This window comes from Dryobates pubescens, chromosome 13 (genome assembly GCF_014839835.1).
Source record: "Dryobates pubescens isolate bDryPub1 chromosome 13, bDryPub1.pri, whole genome shotgun sequence".
In the NCBI taxonomy this organism is placed as follows: Eukaryota; Metazoa; Chordata; class Aves; order Piciformes; family Picidae; genus Dryobates; species Dryobates pubescens.
This window is the reverse complement of record NC_071624.1, coordinates 21,724,116-21,744,652: the sequence shown is the minus strand read 5'-3', so window position 1 is coordinate 21,744,652 and position 20,537 is coordinate 21,724,116. Positions and strand designations below refer to the sequence as shown.

The 20,537-nt window shown below is 65.5% G+C and overlaps 1 protein-coding gene across 1 annotated transcript in view; it reads left to right on the top strand.

Moving 5' to 3' along the window:
- The first annotated feature begins 16,058 nt into the window (after window positions 1–16,058).
- Window positions 16,059–20,537, top strand: part of SRRM3 (serine/arginine repetitive matrix 3) — a 32,247-nt gene continuing 27,768 nt past the window's right edge. The window contains exons 1-2 of the mRNA XM_054166845.1: window positions 16,059–16,282; window positions 20,257–20,358. Of these exons, the coding sequence (XP_054022820.1) occupies window positions 16,059–16,282; window positions 20,257–20,358 (326 nt within the window). The remainder of the gene's footprint in view (window positions 16,283–20,256; window positions 20,359–20,537) is intronic.

Genomic DNA, 20,537 nt, shown 5'->3' with positions numbered 1-20,537 from the left:
TTGGAGATGTCCCTGCTGATAAAATGACCTTGGAGGGTCCCTCCCTACCCCAAACCTTCTGTGATCCTCTGGAGGTGCTGGTTTGAGTGAGAGAAGCTTCTCATAAGGAAGATGCCTAAAGGTAGTAGCTGCTGCTTGGTCATTGCCTTATTGCTTCCTTCCCACTTGCATCCTCAGTCTCTTCTGAGCCATCTGAATGTGGGCAGCAGTGTGCTCCTGGGGGCCAAGAAGGCCAAGGGGGTCCTGGGGGACATCAAGAGGAGTGTGGCCAGCAGAGCCAGGGAGGTTCTCCTTCCCCTCTGCTCTGCCCTAGAGAGGCCACACCTGGAATATTGCATCCAGCTCTGGGCTCCCCAGCTCAGGAGGGACAGGGATCTGCTGGAGAGAGCCCAAGGGAGGGCTCCAAGGATGCTGAAGGGACTGCAGCACTGCCTGGGAAGAGAGGCTGAGAGCCCTGGGGCTGTTCAGGCTGGAGAGGAGAAGGCTGAGAGGGATCTGATCAATGTCTATCAATAGCTGAGGGCTGGGGGTCAGGGGAGGGGGGGACAGGGACAGGCTCTGCTGAGCTGCACCCTGAGATAGGCCAAGGGACAGTGGATGTAAGCTGCAGCACAGGAGGTTCCACCTCAGCAGGAGGAGGAACTTCTTCCCTGTGAGGCTCCCAGAGCCCTGGAGCAGGCTGCCCAGAGAGGTTGTGGAGTCTCCTCTGGAGCCTCTCCAGCCCCATCTGGATGTGTTCCTGTGTGACCTGTGCTGGATTCTCTGCTCCTGCTCTGGCAGGGGAGGCTTGGACTGGATGATCTCCAGAGGTCCCTTCTCTGTGGCCCTCTGAACTGAGGGTTTGATTTTAATCCATGGTTCTGAAGGGGACCTCACCCCTGGGACACTGCTGGGGGTGGTCCTTGGCTCTTCTTCTGCCCCTGTGGGCCATGGAGGCAGGGAAGGGACATCCAGCACCAGCTTCCATCCCCTCAGCAGTGCAGTGAGGTGAGGCTTGGGGCTCCTCACAGGAGCAGTAATGAAATGGAAGCGTTGGCAGGCATCCCCCAGCAGGCTGGGGAACAAAGTGATTATTAGCTGGTATTAATAGAATTAAAGATTAAAGATGGTGCTGGGGGGGAGGGGGGAGGGCAGGGGAGGCTGTCAGAGCTGGAGGACACAGGGAGGAGCTCTTGGCCAGACCAGTAAATGCATTGGGCAATGTTCAAACACTACATGGGATGTGTGTGGCAGGGGTTCATAGGCTCCCAGAATGGTTTAGGTTGGAAGGGGCTTCAAAGCTCAGCCAGTTCCCAGCAGCACAGCTTGCTCAGGGCCTCAGCCAGCCTGGCCTTCAACACTTGCAGGGAGGAGGACATCCACAAGCTCCCCTGGGCAACCTCTGGTTGCCCAGGGGAGCTTGTGGATGTCCTCCTCCCTGGAGATGTTCAGCCCCAGAAGGCCTCACCTTGAACACCTCCAGGCAGGGCACAGCCACAGCCTCCCTGGGCAACCTGTGCCAGGCTCTCCCCAGCCTCACTGCAATGAATTCCTTCCTCATCTCCAGTCTCAGTCTCTCCTCTCCCAGCTCAAAGCCATTGTTCCTCATCCTGGCACTCCCAGCCCTTGGCCAAACCCCCTCTCCAGCTCTCCTGGAGCCTTTCAGCTACTGGAAGGTTGCTCTGTGGTCTCCCTTCTCTTCTCCAGGCTGAAGCAGGCTGCAGGGGTCTTGCAGGTCTGTCAGCAGGGCAGCCTGGGGCAGTGGTGGAGGGGCTGTAGCCACCTGCCAGGGCTGGTGGTCTGCACCCCAGCCTGCTCTGCCCAGGTGAGCAGAACAGCAAGAAGCTGCTGACCCCCCCCTGGGCATTGTGCTGTGGGTGCCCTGCTGGAGCAGGGGGTTGGGCTGGGTGGTCTCCAGAGGTCCCTTCCAGCCCCTGCCTGCTGGGGCTCTGTGTTTCTGTCAAAGGCTTTGCTGTGAGCAGAAATCATCTGGTGGAGGGTTTGCAGCAGCCTCTCCCTCTCCTCTCAGGGGAGCTGTGTGTGAAGTCTCCACCTTTGCATTCCCTGCTCTTCACTCAGTCATGCCCCTGAGCTCCTGCTCTTCCCTTGGGGTGCCCTGGGGTGGGTCTGGAGGCTCTCAGCCTTTGCTGCTCCCAGAGCTGCTCCAGGCCCCTCAGCAGCTTTGCAGCCTCCCCTGGGCTCTCTCCAGCAGTTCTCTGTCTCTCCTCAACTGGGGAGCCCAGAACTGGACACAGCACTCCAGATGTGGCCTCCCCAGGGCAGAGCAGAGGGGGAGGAGAACCTCCTGTGTGAGGCTGAAGGGTTGGTTTGCCTTTGGAGGAAACCTGTCCATGAAGGAGGCCAAAGGGAGCGGTGGGAGCAGATGGCTGGGTAATGACCCTGGCACCATTAGCATGCAGGGGCTGCTGCTGGGGCAGGGATTTGGTTGCCTGTTGGGAGGGGTTCAGGTGCCCAGGCTGAGCTCTGCCCCTGCTCTGCCCACCTCTGGCACCTGCTGGCCACGGGAGCTCCTCAGGGGCTCTGGGACAGACTCTTCCCCTAGAAGAGACAGTGGGGGGCAGCTGCTCAGGGGGGAGGAGGCAGTGCAGGACTGGTGGCCAGCAGTGGGTCTGTCTCTGCTTGGCTTCTCCCCTGCCGGTGCTGCTGGGGGAGGGCAGCCCTTGGGGCTGCAGAAGCCAAGGCTGCCTGGGCCGAGGGCTGCTCGCAGGTCCGCAGGGCTGGAAGGGCAGCAGGGCTTTGTTCTTTCCTTCCATGCTTGTTTCTCCTGGAGGTGCCAGAGGCAAAGCAGCGAGTGGCAGCTCCTGGGTGGGCTGAGGAAGGCAGGTGGCAGGACGTGGGGCAGCACAGTGAGGTACAAATTGCTTCCCGGGGCTTCCCGAGCGGTCGGATGGGTCCCCAGGGAAGGAAACTCCCTGCGGAGGGCTGGGAGGCTTAGGGAGCTCGGGGGGGGAGGGGGCAGGGGGAGACCCAGCAAAGCCAGCCCAGCAGCCAGCAGGGCTGCGTGGCCAGCAGGTCAAGCCTGGATCGATGGGAGCCTCCAGCCCCCAGCCCAAGGGCACCCCCGGGGCCGCCCAGGTGCCCTGTGCCCAGCCCACCTTGGGCTCTCAGAGGGGGATGGTGCCCCCCAGCCTCTTTCTTCTGCTTTCTCTCCTCCCCCCGGCTGCTGGAGGCTGCTTGCTGGCCCGGGGGGGTGGTGAGGACATGAGGAAGCCGCAGCGGGGCTGTGATCAGGGCTGGCAGCGGTGCCGGCCCTGCGCTGCCCGCTCGGCACAGCCGCGGCCGGCCGCCTGCCTCCCGCCTCGGGAGCTGCCTGCTGGAGATGTCAAAGCTCAGGATGGATCCTTGCAATTAGGCCCTGTGCTGCTGCCTGCCTTCTTTGATCTCCTTTAATTATTTATCTCCTCTTCCCCCCCTTTCCCTTTTCTTCTTTCCTCCCCCTTCTCCCTCCCCAATCCAGGGGTTCTTTCAAGTGATGATTTTCCTCCTCTCCCCGCTCCCCCCGCGCCGTGCCCGGCTCTGCCTGTGTGCTGGCAATTACCAGCCCCTCTCCCTGCTCCTTCCTTCCCTCCCCTTTTGTTCTGTGCCAGATCATCCCTTCACACCTGCACCCCAGCTCCCTGCCTGCCTGCCAGTGTTTGCTTCCTGCTTTTCCCCATTCCCCACCTCCCACCCCCATCCTCCCGGATGGCTTTTGCCTTTCTTCTTCCCGTTCCAAGCGTGGTCCTGGCTGGGTTTTCCTCCAGGGCCAGCTCTCTGCCTGGGACCCTGCACCCCGGGCTGGGACCTGCACCCTGGGCTTGGACCCTGCACCCCGGGCCGGGACCCTGCACCCCGGGCTGGGATCCTCCCCCATGGGCTGGGACCTGCACCCTGGGCTGGGACCCTGCAGCGTGGGCTGGGACCTGCATCCCAGGCCGGTACCCTGCACCCTGGGATGGGACCCTCCACCCCGGACTGTGACTCTCCACCCCGGGCTGGGACCCTGCACCCCAGACTAGGACCCTGCACCCCTGGGCTGGGACCTGCACCCCTGGGCTGGGACCTGCACCCCTGGCTGGGACCTGCACCCTGGGCTGGGACCTGCACCCCTGGGCTGGGACCTGCACCCCTGGCTGGGACCTGCACCCCTGGCTGGGACCTGCACCCTGGGCTGGGACCTGCACCCCTGGGCTGGGACCTGCACCCCTGGCTGGGACCTGCACCCTGGGCTGGGACCTGCACCCTGGGCTGGGACCTGCACCCCTGGGCTGGGACCTGCACCCTGGGCTGGGACCTGCACCCCTGGCTGGGACCCGCGCCCTGGGCTGGGACCTGCACCCCTGGCTGGGACCTGCACCCTGGGCTGGGACCTGCACCCTGGGCTGGGACCTGCACCCCTGGGCTGGGACCTGCACCCTGGGCTGGGACCTGCACCCCTGGCTGGGACCCGCGCCCTGGGCTGGGACCTGCACCCCTGGCTGGGACTTTCAACCCCGGGCTGGGACCCTCCCCTCCGGGCCGGGACCCTCCCCTCCGGGCCGGGACCCTCCCCCCCGGGCCGGGACCCTGCACCCCGTGCTGTGCTGTGCTGGATTTCTCGTTGCTGTTCCCTACTCAGTGCGGCCCCTGGCAGGCTCTGGGAGCTCCACGGATCCTCTGCCCTCCGTGCCAGGGTCTCCTCCTGCTGGTTTTGCTGCTGTGAGAGGAGCCTGACCACATCCCACCCCACCCCCCCTTCCCCCCCAATCCCTTTTGTTTCCCAGGGCCTGATGCATTATTCAGCACTGCGGATGCTGGAAGGGAATGGTGCTGCAAAGGGCTGGGGCTCCCCCTCAGGACCCTGGGCTTCGAAGAATCACTGAATGCTTTGGCTTGGAAGAGACCTTCAAGATCAGCCAGTTCCAACCCCCCCCTGCTATGGGCAGGGACACCTCCCACCAGCACAGCTTGCTCAGGGCCTCATCCAGCCTGGCCTTGAGCACCTCCAGGGAGGGGAACAGCCACAACCTCCCCTGGGCAACCTGCAGGTTGCCCAGGGGAGGTTGTGGCTGTTCCCCTCCCTGGAGATGTTCAGCACCAGGCTGGCCATGAAAAAAACTTCATCATCCAACCTCCCCTTGAACACCTCCAGGTTCAGCCTCCCTGGGCAACCTGTGCCAGTCTCTCCCCAGCCTCACTCTAAAGGACTTCTTCCTGACCTCCAGTCTCCATCTGCCCTCTGCCAGGTCCCCATCACAGGTTGGTTTTTCCCCTCCAGCATTAAGCCAGGAGATTCCCCTGGCCATGCAGGAGGCTCCTCCTAGGAGGTGGCATCTGCTCTGGTCCCTGGGAGGATGTGGCAGGGACAATGCCAGGAGCAGGGGGAGGTAGAAGCAGCCTTGGGGATGCTCCAGGGGTGAAACCAAAGCCAGTCCCACATGGCTGCAGTTTGATAGAGGTGGTCCAAGCCCTTTGTTTGTGTGGTCCCTACACTAACAGCCTGGAGAGGCTGGAGCCTGAGCTCAGCCCCCTCTGCCACCCCAGCTGAGCCTCTCCTGCCTCTGGTGTGTGCATGCTCAGGCAGCCTGAGACATCCCTCCAGCCTGGTGCTGGCAGTCAGCAGCTCTCTGGGGAGTCTCCATGGTGTCCCCAGGGCTGCTGCTGGCCTCCAGCCTCGGCATGCTGCCAAGTTCTGACTGCAGGAGGCCTCATGGATGATGGATTTGGGGTAGTGGAGCAGCTAGCAGGAAACAACCCACTGCTGGGCACCAGTGCAGCTGGAGACTGGATGTGAGGAACAATTTCTGCCCCAGGAGGCTGCTGGAACACTGCAACAGGTTGCCCAGTGGCTGACAGCCCTCAGGCTGTGCTGCCATCCAGCCAGACTTGGCCAGGCTGCAGAGCTGGGCACAGGGAACCTCATGGAGCTCAGCAAGGGCAAGGGCAGGGTCCTGGCCCTGGGGAGGAACAACCTCCTGCAGCAGCACAGCTGAGGGGGGACCTGCAGGGAAGCAGCTCCAAGGAGAAGGAGCTGGGAGTGCTGGGGGACAACAAGGTCCCCATGAGGCAGCAGTGTGCCCTGGGGGCCAAGAAGGCCAATGGGGTCCTGGGGGGCAGAGTGTGGCCAGCAGGGCAAGGGAGGTTCTCCTCCCCCTCTCCTCTGCCCTCCTGAGGCCACATCAGGAGTGCTGGGTCCAGTTCTGGGCTCCCCAGCTCAAGAGAGAGAGAGAACTGCTGGAGAGAGTGCAGGGGAGGCTGCAGAGCTGCTGAGGGGCCTGGAGCAGCTCTGGGAGCAGCAAAGGCTGAGAGCCCTGGGGCTGAGAGCCTGCAGAAGAGCAGCCCCAGAGGGCAGCTGAGCAATGCTCAGCAAGAGCTAAAGGAGCTGTGGGGGGCAAGAGGCTGGGGCCAGACTCTGCTGAGTGGTGCCCAGGGACAGCACAAGGGGCAGCAAGGGGCACAGGGTAGAGCCCAGGAGGTTGGATGTGAAGAGGAGGAGAAAGTTGTTTGTTGTGAGGGTGCTGGAGGCCTGGAGCAGGCTGCCCAGAGAGGTTGTGGAGTGTCCTGGTGTGGAGAGCTTCCAACCCCCCTGGGCATTGTGGTGCTGGGCAAGCTGCTTGGCCTGGATGATCTCCAGAGGTCCCTTCCAATGTTACCATGCTGGGGTTCAGGGATCAGTGAACCCCAAATGTGTGTTTCATCCTCATGGACAGATCATGCTCTCACCCTCTCTGCAGCTGTGCACTGTCCCTCCCCGCTAGACCTGTCCCTGTGACCTGCTGCCACCTCCACCCTTGGGACCCCTGTGCACAGGGATGGGAAGGAAGCTGGTGGTCAGCAGCTCTGCCCCTGGAGAGTGGCTTTGAGCTGGGAGCAGTTTGGCCTCTTCTCAGTTCTCCCCAGAGCATCCTCGGGAGCAGAGCGTTGCCCAGCTGCCACCCACCCCTGGAACAGCCCTCCCCAGCCTGGGCTCCGCCCAAGAGCCCACCTTGGGGCCCAGATCTGACCCCCCCAGCCCTGCTGCAGCTGCCTCACCAAATCCCTACTCTGAGGCCAGACCCACAGTGGGACAAACCCTGATGTGCAGTTTGGGGATGGTTTTGGGGTGGTTTGGGTAGCTCAGCCCTCTGCCATGAGCATGGAGTGGGGGGTCAGCTTGCTTTTGGGGTGGTTTGGGTGCCCTACCCCTTGCCATGAGCAGGGTGTGGGTACCTGGCACATCCCACATCACCCCAGCCCCTGGGCAGCCTGAACTCTCCTGCACCCACTGGGATGGGGGTGGCCTGGGTGGTGCCAGGCACTGCTGCTAAATCAGCCAGGAAGTGGGATGGGGGGGCTCTGCAAGGTGTGGGGGGGCTCTAATTGGGGGGACTCTGCAAGGTGTGGGGGGGCTCTGTGTCGGGGAGGGCTCTGTGGGGTGTGAGTGGCTCTGTGTCAGGGGGTCTCTGCAGGGTGAGGGGGGGCTCTGTGTCAGGGGGTCTCTGCAGGGTGAGGGGGGCCTCTGTGTCGGGGGGGCTCTGCAGGGTGAGGGGGGGCTCTGTGTCGGGGGGGTCTCTGCAGGGTGAGGGGGGGCTCTGTGTCGGGGGGGCTCTGCAGGGTGAGGGGGGGCTCTGTGTCGGGGGGGGTCTCTGCAGGATGAGGGGGGCCTCTGTGTCGGGGGGGCTCTGCAGGGTGAGGGGGGGCTCTGTGTCGGGGGGGTCTCTGCAGGGTGTGAGGGGCTCTGTGTCGGGGGGGCTCTGCAGGGTGAGGGGGGGCCTCTGTGTCGGGGGGGCTCTGCAGGGTGAGGGGGGGCTCTGTGTCGGGGGGTCTCTGCAGGGTGAGGGGGGGCTCTGTGTCGGGGGGGTCTCTGCAGGGTGTGAGGGGCTCTGTGTCGGGGGGGCTCTGCAGGGTGAGGGGGAGCTCTGTGTCCGGGGGTCTCTAGGGCGTGCGGAGCGCTCTGTGGGGTGCGGAGGGGTCTGGGGCAGAAGGGCTCTGCAGGCTGCGGGGGGGCTCTGGGGCTCGGGGCCGGGCGCGCTCCGGGGCCGTCCTTTTGCCCTCCGGCCGGCAGGGGGCGCCGTGCAGCGGGAGCGCCGCGCTGTCCCGGCGGGCCGCGGCTCTGTGTCGCGGAGCTGTCCAGCACTTCAGGAGGGGCCGCGCCGGGAGCCGCGCCGGGAGGGGCCGGGCCGAGCCCAGCCGAGCCCAGCCGGGCCGAGAGCGACCGAACGGGCCCGAGCCGGGCCCCACGGGGCGGCAGAGGCCGGTGGCGGCGGCTCCGGACCGGGCCAGGCCCGGCGGGGCGAAGGGGCGAGGTGAGGCGCGGCGCCGGCGGGCCCCGGCCTGGCTGGCGGTCGGCACCGGGCGGGGGAGGGCTCGGCGTGGGGAGGCTCGGGCGGAGACCCCGAAGGGACACGGGGAGGGGCGGTGGGAGGCGCGGGGGGCTGGGGACCCCCCGGGGGACAGGGGAGTGGGGGGGCTCTAATGGCCCCTGCCGGAAAGGGGGGGGGCGAGGACCCCAGAGGGGTGGGGAGGGTCTGCTCCGCTCCTCGGGCACCGGCACCGGGGGGCTCGGAAGGGATGGGCAGGGGGAGGTTCCGCGGCTGCTCGGGGGGCAGTGGATTGGAGTCTCCGAAGGAATTCGGGCAGCCGGGGCTGAGCAAGGGGGTGCTGAGCTCGGCGGGGTGGCTGAGGACAGGGCGGTGGGCGCTGGGGGCAGCACTTCGGTGCTCCTGGGGGTGCGGATGGGGTGCGGAGCCTGGAGGTGGGATGTTTTTGGGGGGGGCACAGGGGTCCCTCCAAGGACCTGGATGTGTTGGGTGCTCCCCCGTGCAGGGGGGCGGCTGGCTGGGGGGGGGGGGCACCCCGTGTGCCTCTGCCCCGTGCTGTGGGGGACACGCTGGGGTGGGGGGCCACGAGTCGCCCCTTTCCCGCGGGGGAAGCGGGGACAGCCATGAGCCCCCCAACAGGCAGTTGTGGGGTGCAGGTGGGAGACGAGGACGCTCCTAAGCCCCTCCGTGTGCTCCGGCGCCCCCCGGGCCGTGCTGGGGAGGGGGGCTGTGGCTTGCGGGGGTTCAAACCCTGCAGGTGTTGCCTGGGGCAGGAGGGGGCGGCCGGCAGCCTCTGCGGCCGCTGTGCATCGGCAGCGCTTTCTGCTGCTCCTTCCCGGGTCTGGGAGGGCTTTTCCCCAAGGGGGCTTGGGCTGTGCCACGTAGGGGGGGCTGGCACAGGAGGGGGTTGTGTGGCACAGATCAGGGGGAGCAGGTGGCTGCCAGGCTTCCTTCATCGCTCCTGGAGTGCAGATTTCAGCCCCGGGGATGTTTCTTGGCTTGGCTCCTGCAGGGGAGTCGCCTGGGGGGCTGGCAGCGTTCGGGGTGCCTCGGGTTGATGGCAGACACCAAGGGCCGTCTCTTGGGGTGCAGCTGCTCGGGCCCCAGCTGCTCTCCCTGCCCGGGCGTGAGGGTTGGGTTCTGGCAGAAGCATGAGGACCCCCCCCCAGCGCAGGGGGCACGGGAGCTCACGGCGCTTGTGCCCGAGCACACGGTGCCCTGCCTTTGTCCCTCTTTGCCAGCACAGCCTCACGTGATGCCACCCTCTGCATCCTCCTTGCCCCCTCCCCCTGCAGCCCACCTTCCTGCTGCTGCCCCAGGAGCTCCTCCTGGCAGCACCTGCAGGGACGAGGGGAAGGTTTCAGAGCCAGACGTTGGGCAGCTTTCAGTCTTCGGTGGTCCCTGGGGATGTGGGGGGGGGGGCTTTGGCGGGCAGGCAGAGGGGCACAGGGCTCCTGGTGCTGAGGAGATGGTGCTTGGCCCCCGGGCCAAGGGTCTGCTGCCTTGGGGGCCGGACCCAGCTGCAGGTGGATGCATGGCCGAAGGTCCTGGGAGCTGCAGGAGCGGGGAGCTGCCGCTGCTCACCCGGGCAGGGGCTGCCTGCAGGGCGCAGGGCACCCCCGCGGGCTTTGTCCTGGCTGCTGGCTGTGGGGGTCCCCGGTCACAAGAGCTCTTCCTGCTCCTCCTCCTCCTGCTGCCGGGCTCCCGTTTTCCCGGCCAGGTGGCCCGTGGCTTATATAATGTGCTCAAGCCCCGGAATAGCTCCTCCCGTTACACAACCGCCCAGCCAGGCACGGCGGGGGGGAGCCCCGGCAGGACGCTCCCCCCGGGCAAGCCAGGACCCCCTCCTCACCCCCCTCTCCCCCCCAGTACCCACAGCACTCTGCCCTGGGGGTAGTCACTCGCTGGGGCCTTGCCCCCCCGTGGGGAAGGTGACCCCATTGTGCCAGTCACCCCCCCTGCTCCTCCCTGGGCTCAGGAGCTGCTCTCATTATTCCCCTCCCTCCTCCCAAGTGGGGCTGGGCCGTGGGGGCTGTCCTGCTGCAAGGCCCCAGGGATGCAAAACCTGGGGGGGGGGGGGGCCTGCCTGTCCCCCCCCCGCCTCCATCCTCATCCCTTATTTCAGCACCTCCTGGCTGGGGAAGTGGCTCAGCCCCTCAGTCCTGCCTGCTGGGGGTCCCTTGGCCACCAGTCAGCTGCTGCTGCTGGCCCTGAGGGGCTGAGGAGAGCATGGCCAGGGTGTGGGGGTGGTCCCACAGGGGGACAGCACCAGGGGCTTGCTGCTCTCCCTTGGAGTTCCTCTTCCACTTCTTCATCCCTGGCTCAGGGATGTGAGCACCGGGGGAGCCCCTGGGGTTGGGCCCCTGGGGTTGGTCTGCTGGGGTTGGGCCCCTGGGGTTGGTCTGCTGGGGTTGGTCCTCTGGGGTTGGTCTGCTGGGGTTGGTCTGCTGGGGTTGGTCCTCTGGGGTTGGTCTGCTGGGGTTGGTCCTCTGGGGTTGGGCTCCTGGGGTTGATCTCCTGGGGTTGGTCCTCTGGGGTTGGGCCCCTGGGGTTGGGCCCCTGGGGTTGGTCTGCTGGGGTTGGGCCCCTGGGGTTGGTCTGCTGGGGTTGGTCTGCTGGGGTTGGTCCTCTGGGGTTGGTCTGCTGGGGTTGGGCCCCTGGGGTTGGTCTGCTGGGGTTGGGCCCCTGGGGTTGGTCTGCTGGGGTTGGTCTGCTGGGGTTGGGCCCCTGGGGTTGGTCTGCTGGGGTTGGTCTGCTGGGGTTGGTCTGCTGGGGTTGGTCCTCTGGGGTTGGTCTGCTGGGGTTGGGCCCCTGGGGTTGGTCTGCTGGGGTTGGGCCCCTGGGGTTGGTCTGCTGGGGTTGGTCTGCTGGGGTTGGGCCCCTGGGGTTGGTCTGCTGGGGTTGGTCTGCTGGGGTTGGGCCCCTGGGGTTGGTCTGCTGGGGTTGGTCTGCTGGGGTTGGTCCTCTGGGGTTGGTCTGCTGGGGTTGGTCTGCTGGGGTTGGGCCCCTGGGGTTGGTCTGCTGGGGTTGGTCTGCTGGGGTTGGGCCCCTGGGGTTGGTCTGCTGGGGTTGGTCTGCTGGGGTTGGTCCTCTGGGGTTGGTCTGCTGGGGTTGATCTCCTGGGGTTGGGCTCCTGGGGTTGGTCTCCTGGTGTCAGGCCCCTGGTGTTGGTCCCCTGGGGTTGGTCTGCTGGGGTTGGGCCCCTGGAGTTGGGCTCCTGAGGTAGGTCCCCTGGGGTCTCCTGGGGTAGGTCCCCTGGGGTTGTTCTCCTGGGGTAGGTCCCCTGGGGTAGGTCCCCTGGGGTTGGTCTCCTGGGGTTGATCTCCTGGGGTTGGTCTCCTGGGGTTGGTCCTCTGGGGTTGGGCCCCTGGGGTTGGTCTCCTGGGGTTGGTCTGCTGGGGTTGGTCTGCTGGGGTTGATCTCCTGGGGTAGGTCCCCTGGGGTAGGTCCCCTGGGGTTGGTCTCCTGGGGTTGTTCTCCTGGGGTTGGGCCCCTGGGGTTGGTCTGCTGATGTTGGGCCCCTGGGCTTGGGCCCCATCGCTGGTGCAGCCCCAGCAGCTCTCCTGCAGCCAGAGGTGGGAGCAGGGCTCCCTCAGGCCAGCACCCCAGGGGGGTCCAGGCTGGCAGGGGGGGCTCTGGCTGTGGTGTGAGGTGTCCCTGCCACGGCAGGGGGGTTGGAAGTGGCTGAGCCTCGAGGTCCCTTCCAGCCCTGTCAGCTGTGTGGTTCTGTGCTTCAGGGGACAGGAGCAGGGCTCAGCTCCTCACCCCCTCCACTGGGCCCTTGCCTCTGGAGCAGCCCGTGGGGGAGCTGCTGGAGCTGCGCTGCCCCCCGCCGCCTGCTACCTGGGCTGTGTGTGTGTCCGGGGGGGGGTCTGGTCACACCCCTGGCTCCCTCATCCCTGCAGCCCCCAGCCGGGAAGCAGCCTGGTTGCTTAGCAACTGTTTAGCTTCTCCAGCAGCCTCCTCAGCCGGTTCAAACACAGAGGTCTGTGTCTGGAGCGCCCCGGCAGGGGCATGCAGCGGCAGCAGTCAGCCCTCCCCCGCCGCCTCCCCCTCCTCCTCCCCCCGCCCCCTGCCGCCCCCAGCCCTTGGTGAGCTGCCGGAAGCTCTGCAAGCTGTCCCCCTGTGGCTGGAAGGATGCTCTGGGCTCGGGGAGAGGAGGATGGAAGGGCCTGGATGGGGTGGGGGTTACCGACCCCTCCCCTCGGGCAGGATCCCCACAGCCTGGGGCTGGGGGGGGGGCTGTGCTGTCCCCTCCCTCCCCCTGGCCGCCCTTTCAAAGCCCATTTGGCCTTTTGTTTTGTGCTGCTGAGGGCTGAGTGAGGGCTCAGCAGGGGTCAGAGCCGTGCCCAGCAGCAGCCCCGGGCTGCTCCTGCCTCTGGTCCCAGCCTGGTGCTCAGGGGAAGGGACCAGCAGGTCCCCGTTGTCCCCAGAGGCAGGGCTGCCTCCCTCCTCCACCCAGGGCTCTGCTGCCAGCCTCTGGCAGCTTTGGGCCAGAGAAAGCCCTTCCCCCTCTGCCCCCTGGCACGGGCAGGGAGAGACCTGACTGTGCAGGCCTTGGGGACAGGGTGGGGACTTCAGCAGGGGTTGGTGTGGCCTGGTGAGACCCCAGCTGGGGGGAGAACCACGGGGGGACAGCTCCTCTCAGCCTCTGCAGGGGGGTTGGGGGGTCCTCACCTCAGCTCTGCTTGCTGGGCCCCAGCTCTGGCATGCTGGGTGCGTGAGAGCTCCAGGGAGCTGCCACCCTGGCATCACCTCCTGCATCCTGGGCTCATCCCTGCAGCCCATGCCCACATCCCTGCACACTCACTCCCCCAGCTGGTGCAGCTGCATGTGGATTGTGCACTGCCCAGAGGTGGCTTTGAGGAGCAGGAGGCAGGAGGAGGGTGCCCAGGCAGCACTGCAGCCATGCCCTGCCCAGGGGCAGATGCCAGGAGAGCACCCAGGCAGCAGCAGCCCTCTGCTGCCAGCTCCACACCCACCAGGAAAGCAGCTGCAGCTGCACCATGGCCTGGCAGGGAGGGAGGGAGGGATGGGTGGGTGGAGGGCTGGATAGAGAGATGGAGGAAGGGATGGATGGAGGGATGGATGGATGGATGGAAGGATGGAGGGATGGATGGATGGATGGATGGAAGGATGGATGGATGGATGGATGGATGGATGGATGGATGGAAGGATGGAGGGAGGGAGAGAGGGAGGGAGGGAAGGAAGGAGGGATGGAGGGATGGATGGATGGATGGAGGGATGGATGGATGAAAGGAGGGAGGGATGGAGGGAGGGAGAGAGGGAGGGAGGGAAGGAAGGAGGGATGGAGGGATGGATGGATGGATGGATGGATGGATGGATGGATGGATGGATGGAAGGAGAGAGAGAGGGATGGATGGATGGATGGATGGATGGATGGATGGATGGATGGATGGAAGGAGGGAGGGATGGATGGATGGAGAGAGGGAGGGATGGATGGATGGATGGATGGATGGATGGATGGATGGAAGGAGGGAGGGATGGATGGATGGATGGATGGATGGATGGATGGATGGATGGATGGAAGGAGAGAGGGAGGGATGGATGGATGGATGGATGGATGGATGGATGGATGGATGGATGGATGGAAGGAGGGAGGGATGGATGGATGGAGAGAGGGAGGGATGGATGGATGGATGGATGGATGGAAGGAGGGAGGGATGGATGGATGGATGGATGGATGGATGGATGGAAGGATGGAGGGAGGGAGAGAGGGAGGGAGGGAAGGAAGGAGGGCCATCCCCATCTTCATTCTCATCCCCATCCTCATCCTCCATCCCCATCCTCATCCTCCATCCCCATCCTCATCCTCCATCCCCATCCTCATCCTCCATCCCCATCCTCATCCCCCATCCCCATCCTCCATCCTCATCCTCCATCCCCATCCTCATCCTCCATCCCCATCCTCATCCTCCATCTTCATCCTCCATCCCCATCTTCATTCTCATCCCCATCCTCATCCTCCATCCCCATCCTCATCCTCCATCCTCATCCTCCATCCCCATCCTCATCCTCCATCCCCATCCCCATCCTCCATCCCCATCCTCTCCTCCTCCAAGCCCCTCCATGGTTGAAGCTTCCCCCCTGAGGAGCTGCCCCCATCCCCAAGTTGTCTCCTTGGGTGCTGCCTTCATGCCCTGGTGTGAGGAAGAGGAAGGGGTGCCCCTGAGCCAGGGCTCTCTGCAGCAGCTCTCCCATCCATGGCTTGGGACATGGCAGGAGCTGGAGCTGGGGGTCCCCCCAGGCAGGGAGAGCTGAGTGTGTGTGTGTGGGGGGGGTCCTGTGGGTGCTGCCCTACCTGCTGCAGGCAAGGGGCTGCTGAGGGACACTCAGGTGGCACCAACAGGGACAGGGAGCCAGGGCAGGCAGAGCCCTGGCTGGCTGCTTCAGAGGCAGCAGCATCTCCTGTGCAGACACCAGGGCTGCAGGCCCCTCCCTGCTCTAAGAATAGAGGAGGGGGGGAGAGGGGGGAGGGGAAAGAAAGGCCTTGCAGTGAAGCAGTCAGCAGCTGGCATCCCCAGGCAGCCACTGGTGTGGGACAGCTGGGGATGGCCCCTGAGGATGCCACAAGGTGGGAAGATGCCTTCCTGTGAGGCTGGGACCCCCAACCACCCCAGGGAGGCCTCTGAGGCTTTCTCCCTCCTCAGGCAGCAGAGGAACATCCTCCAAGCCTCTCAGGAGCACTCTCCCTTCCCACCCTGCTCTGTCTCACCTGGCATGGCCATGGGAAGCTCTGAGCCCACTGCAGCCCTCTGGGTCCCACCTTGGTCTCATCCAGCTCCAAGTGCCAGGGGCTGCACTTTGGCCACAGCAACCCCAGGCAGTGCCACAGGCTGGGGACAGAGTGGCTGAGAGCTGCCAGGCAGAGAGGGACCTATGGGGAGTGGTGGACAGCAGCTGAAATGAGCCAGCAGTGTGCCCAGGGGGCCAAGAAGGCCAAGGGCATCCTGGCCTGCAGCAGGAAGAGTGTGGCCAGCAGGAGCAGGGAGGTCATTGTGCCCTGTGCTCAGCACTGTCCAGTTCTGGGCTCCTCAGGTTAGGAAAGATGTTGAGATGCTGGAAGGTGTCCAGAGAAGGGCAACAAAGCTGGGGAGGGGTCTGGAGCACAGCCCTGGGAGGAGAGGCTGAGGGAGCTGGGGTTGCTTAGCCTGGAGAAGAGGAGGCTCAGGGGAGACCTTCTTGCTCTCTGCAACTCCCTGAAGGGAGGTTGTAGCCAGGTGGGGGTTGGTCTCTTCTCCCAGGCACCCAGCAGCAGAACAAGAGGACACAGTCTCAACCTGTGCCAGGGGAGGTTTAGGCTGGAGGAGAGGAAGAAATTCTTCATAGAGAGAGAGATTGGCCCTTGGGATGTGCTGCCCAGGGAGGTGGTGGAGTCCCCATCCCTGGGGGTGCTTGTCTGTGGCCCTTGGAGCCATGGGTTATTGTCAGGAGGTGCTGGCTGTTAGGTCACAGCTTGGACTTGCTGCTCTCTGAGCTCTTCTCCAAGCTGCTTGATTGATGCTCTGCAGCTGGCCAGGAGCCAGCCTGGAGCTGGCCAGGAGGTGAAGTCTGCAGCTCTGTGGACGGCTCAGGGTGGAAGCCTTCTGAGGCCGCAGAAGGCTCTCAGCCCTGGAGGTGCTCAAGGGGGGACTGGCTGTGGCTCTGGGAGCCCCGGCTGAGCTGTCAGGAGGGGCTGGGGGGGGGGAGAGGCTGATGATCCCTGAGGCCTTTCCCCCCCTGAGCCATCCTCTGCCTCCCTGCAGGCGCTGCGGGCAGCGAGCCCCCCCCCGGGGCACCATGGCTCTCTACAACAACGGGGCCGACGTGCCCGCCCCCCAGGAGGCCCCCAACGGCTTCCCCCAGCCCGGGGCCTCGGGGACGTGGCACAAGGGGGAGGAGGAGGTGCGGCTGGCGGAGCCCAGCCTGGTGAGGAAGGCTCACAGGGAGATCCTGGACCACGAGCGCAAGCGGCGCGTGGAGCTGAAGTGCATGGAGCTGCAGGAGATGATGGAGGAGCAGGGGTGAGTGCCTGCCCCCCCCCCCGACCCCCCCTCAGACCCTCCACACAGTGCCCTCTGTGGCCTCAGCTGCAAGCAGACCCTCTCAGGGCTCAGTGGGACAGCCCTGCGCCGGGCTGCAGGCTTGGATGGGGCTCTGGGAGCCTGCAGGGCACACAGAGCTGGCAGTGTGTGCACACCGGGGCTGGGGGCACACTGGGACCCCCCCAGGAGACACAGAGCTGGCAGTGTGTGCACACCGGGGCTGGGGGCACACTGGGACCCCCCCAGGAGACACTGGGACCCCCCCAGGAGACACAGAGCTGGCAGTGTGTGCACACCGGGGCTGGGGGCACACTGGGACCCCCCCAGGAGACACTGGGACCCCCCCAGGAGACACAGAGCTGGCAGTGTGTGCACACCGGGGCTGGGGGCACACTGGGACCCCCCCAGGGGACACAGAGCTGGCAGTGTGTGCACACAGGGGCTGGGGGCTCAGACTGTGACCCCCCCAGGAGACACTGTGACCCCCCCAGGAGACACAGAGCTGGCAGTGTGTGCACACAGGGGCTGGGGGCTCACTGTGACCCCCTCAGGAGACACAGAGCTGGCAGTGAGTTCACCCAGGGGCTGGGGACTCAGGCTGTGACCCCCCCATGCAGAGGATGCATCTCTGGCTCTGTGCTGGGAAGGGGAAGCAGAGCTGAGGTTCAGCCCCAGGGCCTTTGCCTCTTCACTTTGTTCTGCCTCCTGCTCCCAGCTGTGGGTGGGAGCTTCCCCCCTGCACCCTCCCAGCTGCTGCTCAGCCTTTGCTCTGCCCCTGGGGCAGGGAAAGGGCCAGGAGCCAGCCCCAGAAGCTGGAGAGCATCTCTGCCTAGGCTGGGCAGGAGGGACTGGGGGCCAGTGGGGACAGCCCCCAGCCCCAGGGCCGTGCTGCAGCTGTGCCATTGCTCCATCCCCAGCTGAGCAGCCTGGTGGCCCCAGCAGCAACCTCCTCCCTGCTCTGGGGCCATGGGTTAGCTGTCAGGAGGTGCTGGGGGACAGCTTGGACCTGAGGATCCCTGAGGTCTTTTCCAGCCTTACTGATTCTGTGATGGGTGCAGCAAATCCTTCAGCACAGGAGGGGAGGGGGGGACTTGGCTCCCCTCCCTCTCTACTCTGCCCCAGGGAGGCCACATCTGGAGTGCTGGACCTGGTTCTGGGCAGAGAACTGTCACCAAGGGCAAGGGTCCTGGCCCTGGGGAGGAACAACCTCCAGCTGCACTAACCCCTGCTCCCCAGGGGCCAGCACTGGGGCCAGTCCTGGTCAACATCTTCATCCCTGGATGAAGGCACTGAGTGGAGCCTCAGGCAGTTGGCTGCTGGCACCAAGCTGGGAGCAGTGGCTGACAGCCCTCAGGCTGTGCTGCCATCCAGCCAGAGCTGGCCAGGCTGCAGAGCTGGGCACAGGGAACCTCATGGAGCTCAGCAAGGGCAAGGGCAGGGTCCTGGCCCTGGGGAGGAACAACCTCCTGCAGCAGCACAGCTGAGGGGGGACCTGCTGGGAAGCAGCTCCAAGGAGAAGGAGCTGGGAGTGCTGGGGGACAACAAGGTCCCCATGAGGCAGCAATGTGCCCTGGGGGCCAAGAAGGCCAATGGGGTCCTGGGGGCAGGGAGAAGAGTGTGGCCAGCAGGGCAAGGGAGGTTCTGCTGCCCCTCTGCTCTGCCCTCCTGAGGCCACATCTGGAGTCCTGGGTCCAGTTCTGGGCTCCCCAGTTCCAGAGAGAAAGAGAACTGCTGGAGAGAGTCCAGGGCAGGCTGCAGAGCTGCTGAGGGGCCTGGAGCAGCTCTGGGAGCAGCAGAGGCTGAGAGCCCTGGGGCTGAGAGCCTGCAGAAGAGCAGCCCCAGAGGGCAGCTGAGCAATGCTCAGCAAGAGCTAAAGGAGCTGTGGGGGGCAAGAGGCTGGGGCCAGACTCTGCTGAGTGGTGCCCAGGGCCAGGCCAAGGGGCAGCAAGGGGCACAGAGTGGAGCCCAGGAGGTTGGATTGAAGAGGAGGAGAAAGTTGTTTGTTGTGAGGGTGCTGGAGGCTCTCTCCCTGCCCTGTGTGGATCTGACAGCCCAGCCTTGGTGGCCCATCTGTCACCTCCTGCCTGGCCTGGTGTCCCCTCTCCAGGAGCCTGCATCTGTGTTGCCCTTCTGGGGCAGACATCTTCCTGCTGCTGCAGGCTGCCATCCAGGCAGTGCCCACTGGCTCTGTCCCCGGGGGGGTGGCCACACTCTGCCTGCCTGGGGCCATGCCCCCCAGGCTGGGGTGCAGAGCAGCACCTGGGAGGGCTGCCTGGCTCCCTGGGCTCAGCCAGGGCACAGGGCCAAGGGAAGCTGCCTCTGTGCCCTCCTCCCGCAGCGCTCCCGGGGGGGGAGGGGTTAATGAGCCCCGCGGAGCCCGGCTCGTTAAGATTAATGAATGGGCTCATTAATATTCATTCCCTCCCATTCACGGGCACTGCGGGGGGGGTGTATGCGCTGCCACGTGCCCCGCTGCACCCAGGGGGCACCCAAGGGCACCCAGGGGCGCGCAGGGACAGGCAGAGTGCCAGGAGGGGCATCCCAGGCCCCGGCACGCGGTCTGCGTGGTGCCAGCCCCGGGCACTGCCAGGCTGCGGCACGCAGCTCCCTGGTGATGCTGATGGGATGTGAAGGCAGGGCTGGGCCAGGGACACCCAGAGAGCCCAAGCCCTGCCCTCCCCAGCCGGGTGGTGACCTGGGGACATCCCTCTGCCCTGTCCCCGGGGGTGGTGGTTCTGTGGTGGTGAGAGCCTGGCACAGGTTGCCCGGGGAGGTGGTGGCAGCCTCCTGCCTGGAGGTGTTTGCAGCCAGGCTGGAGGTGGCTGTGAGCAACCTGCTGTGGTGTGAGGTGTCCCTGGCCATGGCAGGGGGGTTGGAGCTGGCTGAGCCTTGAGCTCCCTTCTAACCCTGACAGTTCTCTGAGGCTGGCATCCCCGGCTGTGCCTCCAGCCCCTGCCTCCCTTTGGGTGGGTTTGGAGGAGGGGGATGCCCTTGGGCAGCCGCGGGCATGTGGCACAGGGCTGCCCAGCCGGGGCTGTCACCTGCCTGCCCCCGGGGCACAGCTAGAGGCCGGCTGGAGCAGAGAGCTTTGCCGCGGCGCGGCTCGGGTGGCAGGGACAGAGTGATTAGTGTCTGGTTAATGACCCTGTGCCGGCCTCAGTCAGCGAGCAGGCAGAGAGCAGCCAGAGAGCAGGCAAGGAGCAGCCAGAGAGCAGGCAGTGAGCAGGCAGAGAGCAGAGAGAGAGCAGCCAAGGAGCAGGCAGTGAGCAGGCAGAGAGCAGGCAGTGAGCAGGCAGAGAGCAGGCAGAGAGTGGGCAGAGAGCAGGCAGAGAGCAGGCAGAGAGTGGGCAGAAAGCAGGCAGAGAGCAGCCAAGGAGCAGGCAGAGAGCAGGCAGAGAGCGGGCAGAGAGCAGAGAGAGAGCAGCCAAGGAGCAGGCAGGGAGCAGGCAGGGAGCAGGCAGTGAGCAGGCAGAGAGCAGCCAAGGAGCAGGCAGAGAGCAGGCAGAGAGCGGGCAGAGAGCAGCCAAGGAGCAGACAGAGAGCAGGCAGAGAGCAGCCAAGGAGCAGGCAGAGAGTAGGCAGAGAGCAGGCAGAGAGCAGCCAAGGAGCAGGCAGAGAGCAGCCAAGGAGCAGGCAGAGAGCAGGCAGAGAGCAGCCAAGGAGCAGGCAGAGAGCAGGCAGCGAGCAGGCAGAGAGCTGCCCAGAGAGGTTGTGGAGTCTCCTGCTCTGCAGCCTCTCCAGCCCCATCTGGATGTGTTCCTGTGTGACCTGTGCTGGATTCTCTGCTCCTGCTCTGGCAGGGGGGTGGACTGGAAGCTCTCCAGAGGTCCCTTCCAACTCCTGACGTCCTGTGAGCTGTGATGTGCCTCCCAAGTGCATGGAGGTGCTCGGCAGCCCCCTGGGGAGCCCACACCTCAGGCATGGCAGCACTGACCACGTCTTTGGCCCCCCAGGTACTCTGAGGAGGAGATCCGGCAGAAGGTTGGCACCTTCCGGCAGATGCTGATGGAGAAGGAAGGAGTCCTCACCAGGGAGGACCAGCACGGCCGCCCAGTGTGAGCCACCCACACCCGCACAGCGCTGCGGCTGCGTGGGGGCAGGGGGGGGGGGGGGGATGGCATGTAGGGGTGGATGGATGGAAGGGTGGATGGGGGGATGGATGGGTGGGTGGAGGAGGGAGGGAGGGAGGGAGGGATGGATGGTTGGATGGGTGGGTGGACGGATGGATGGAGGA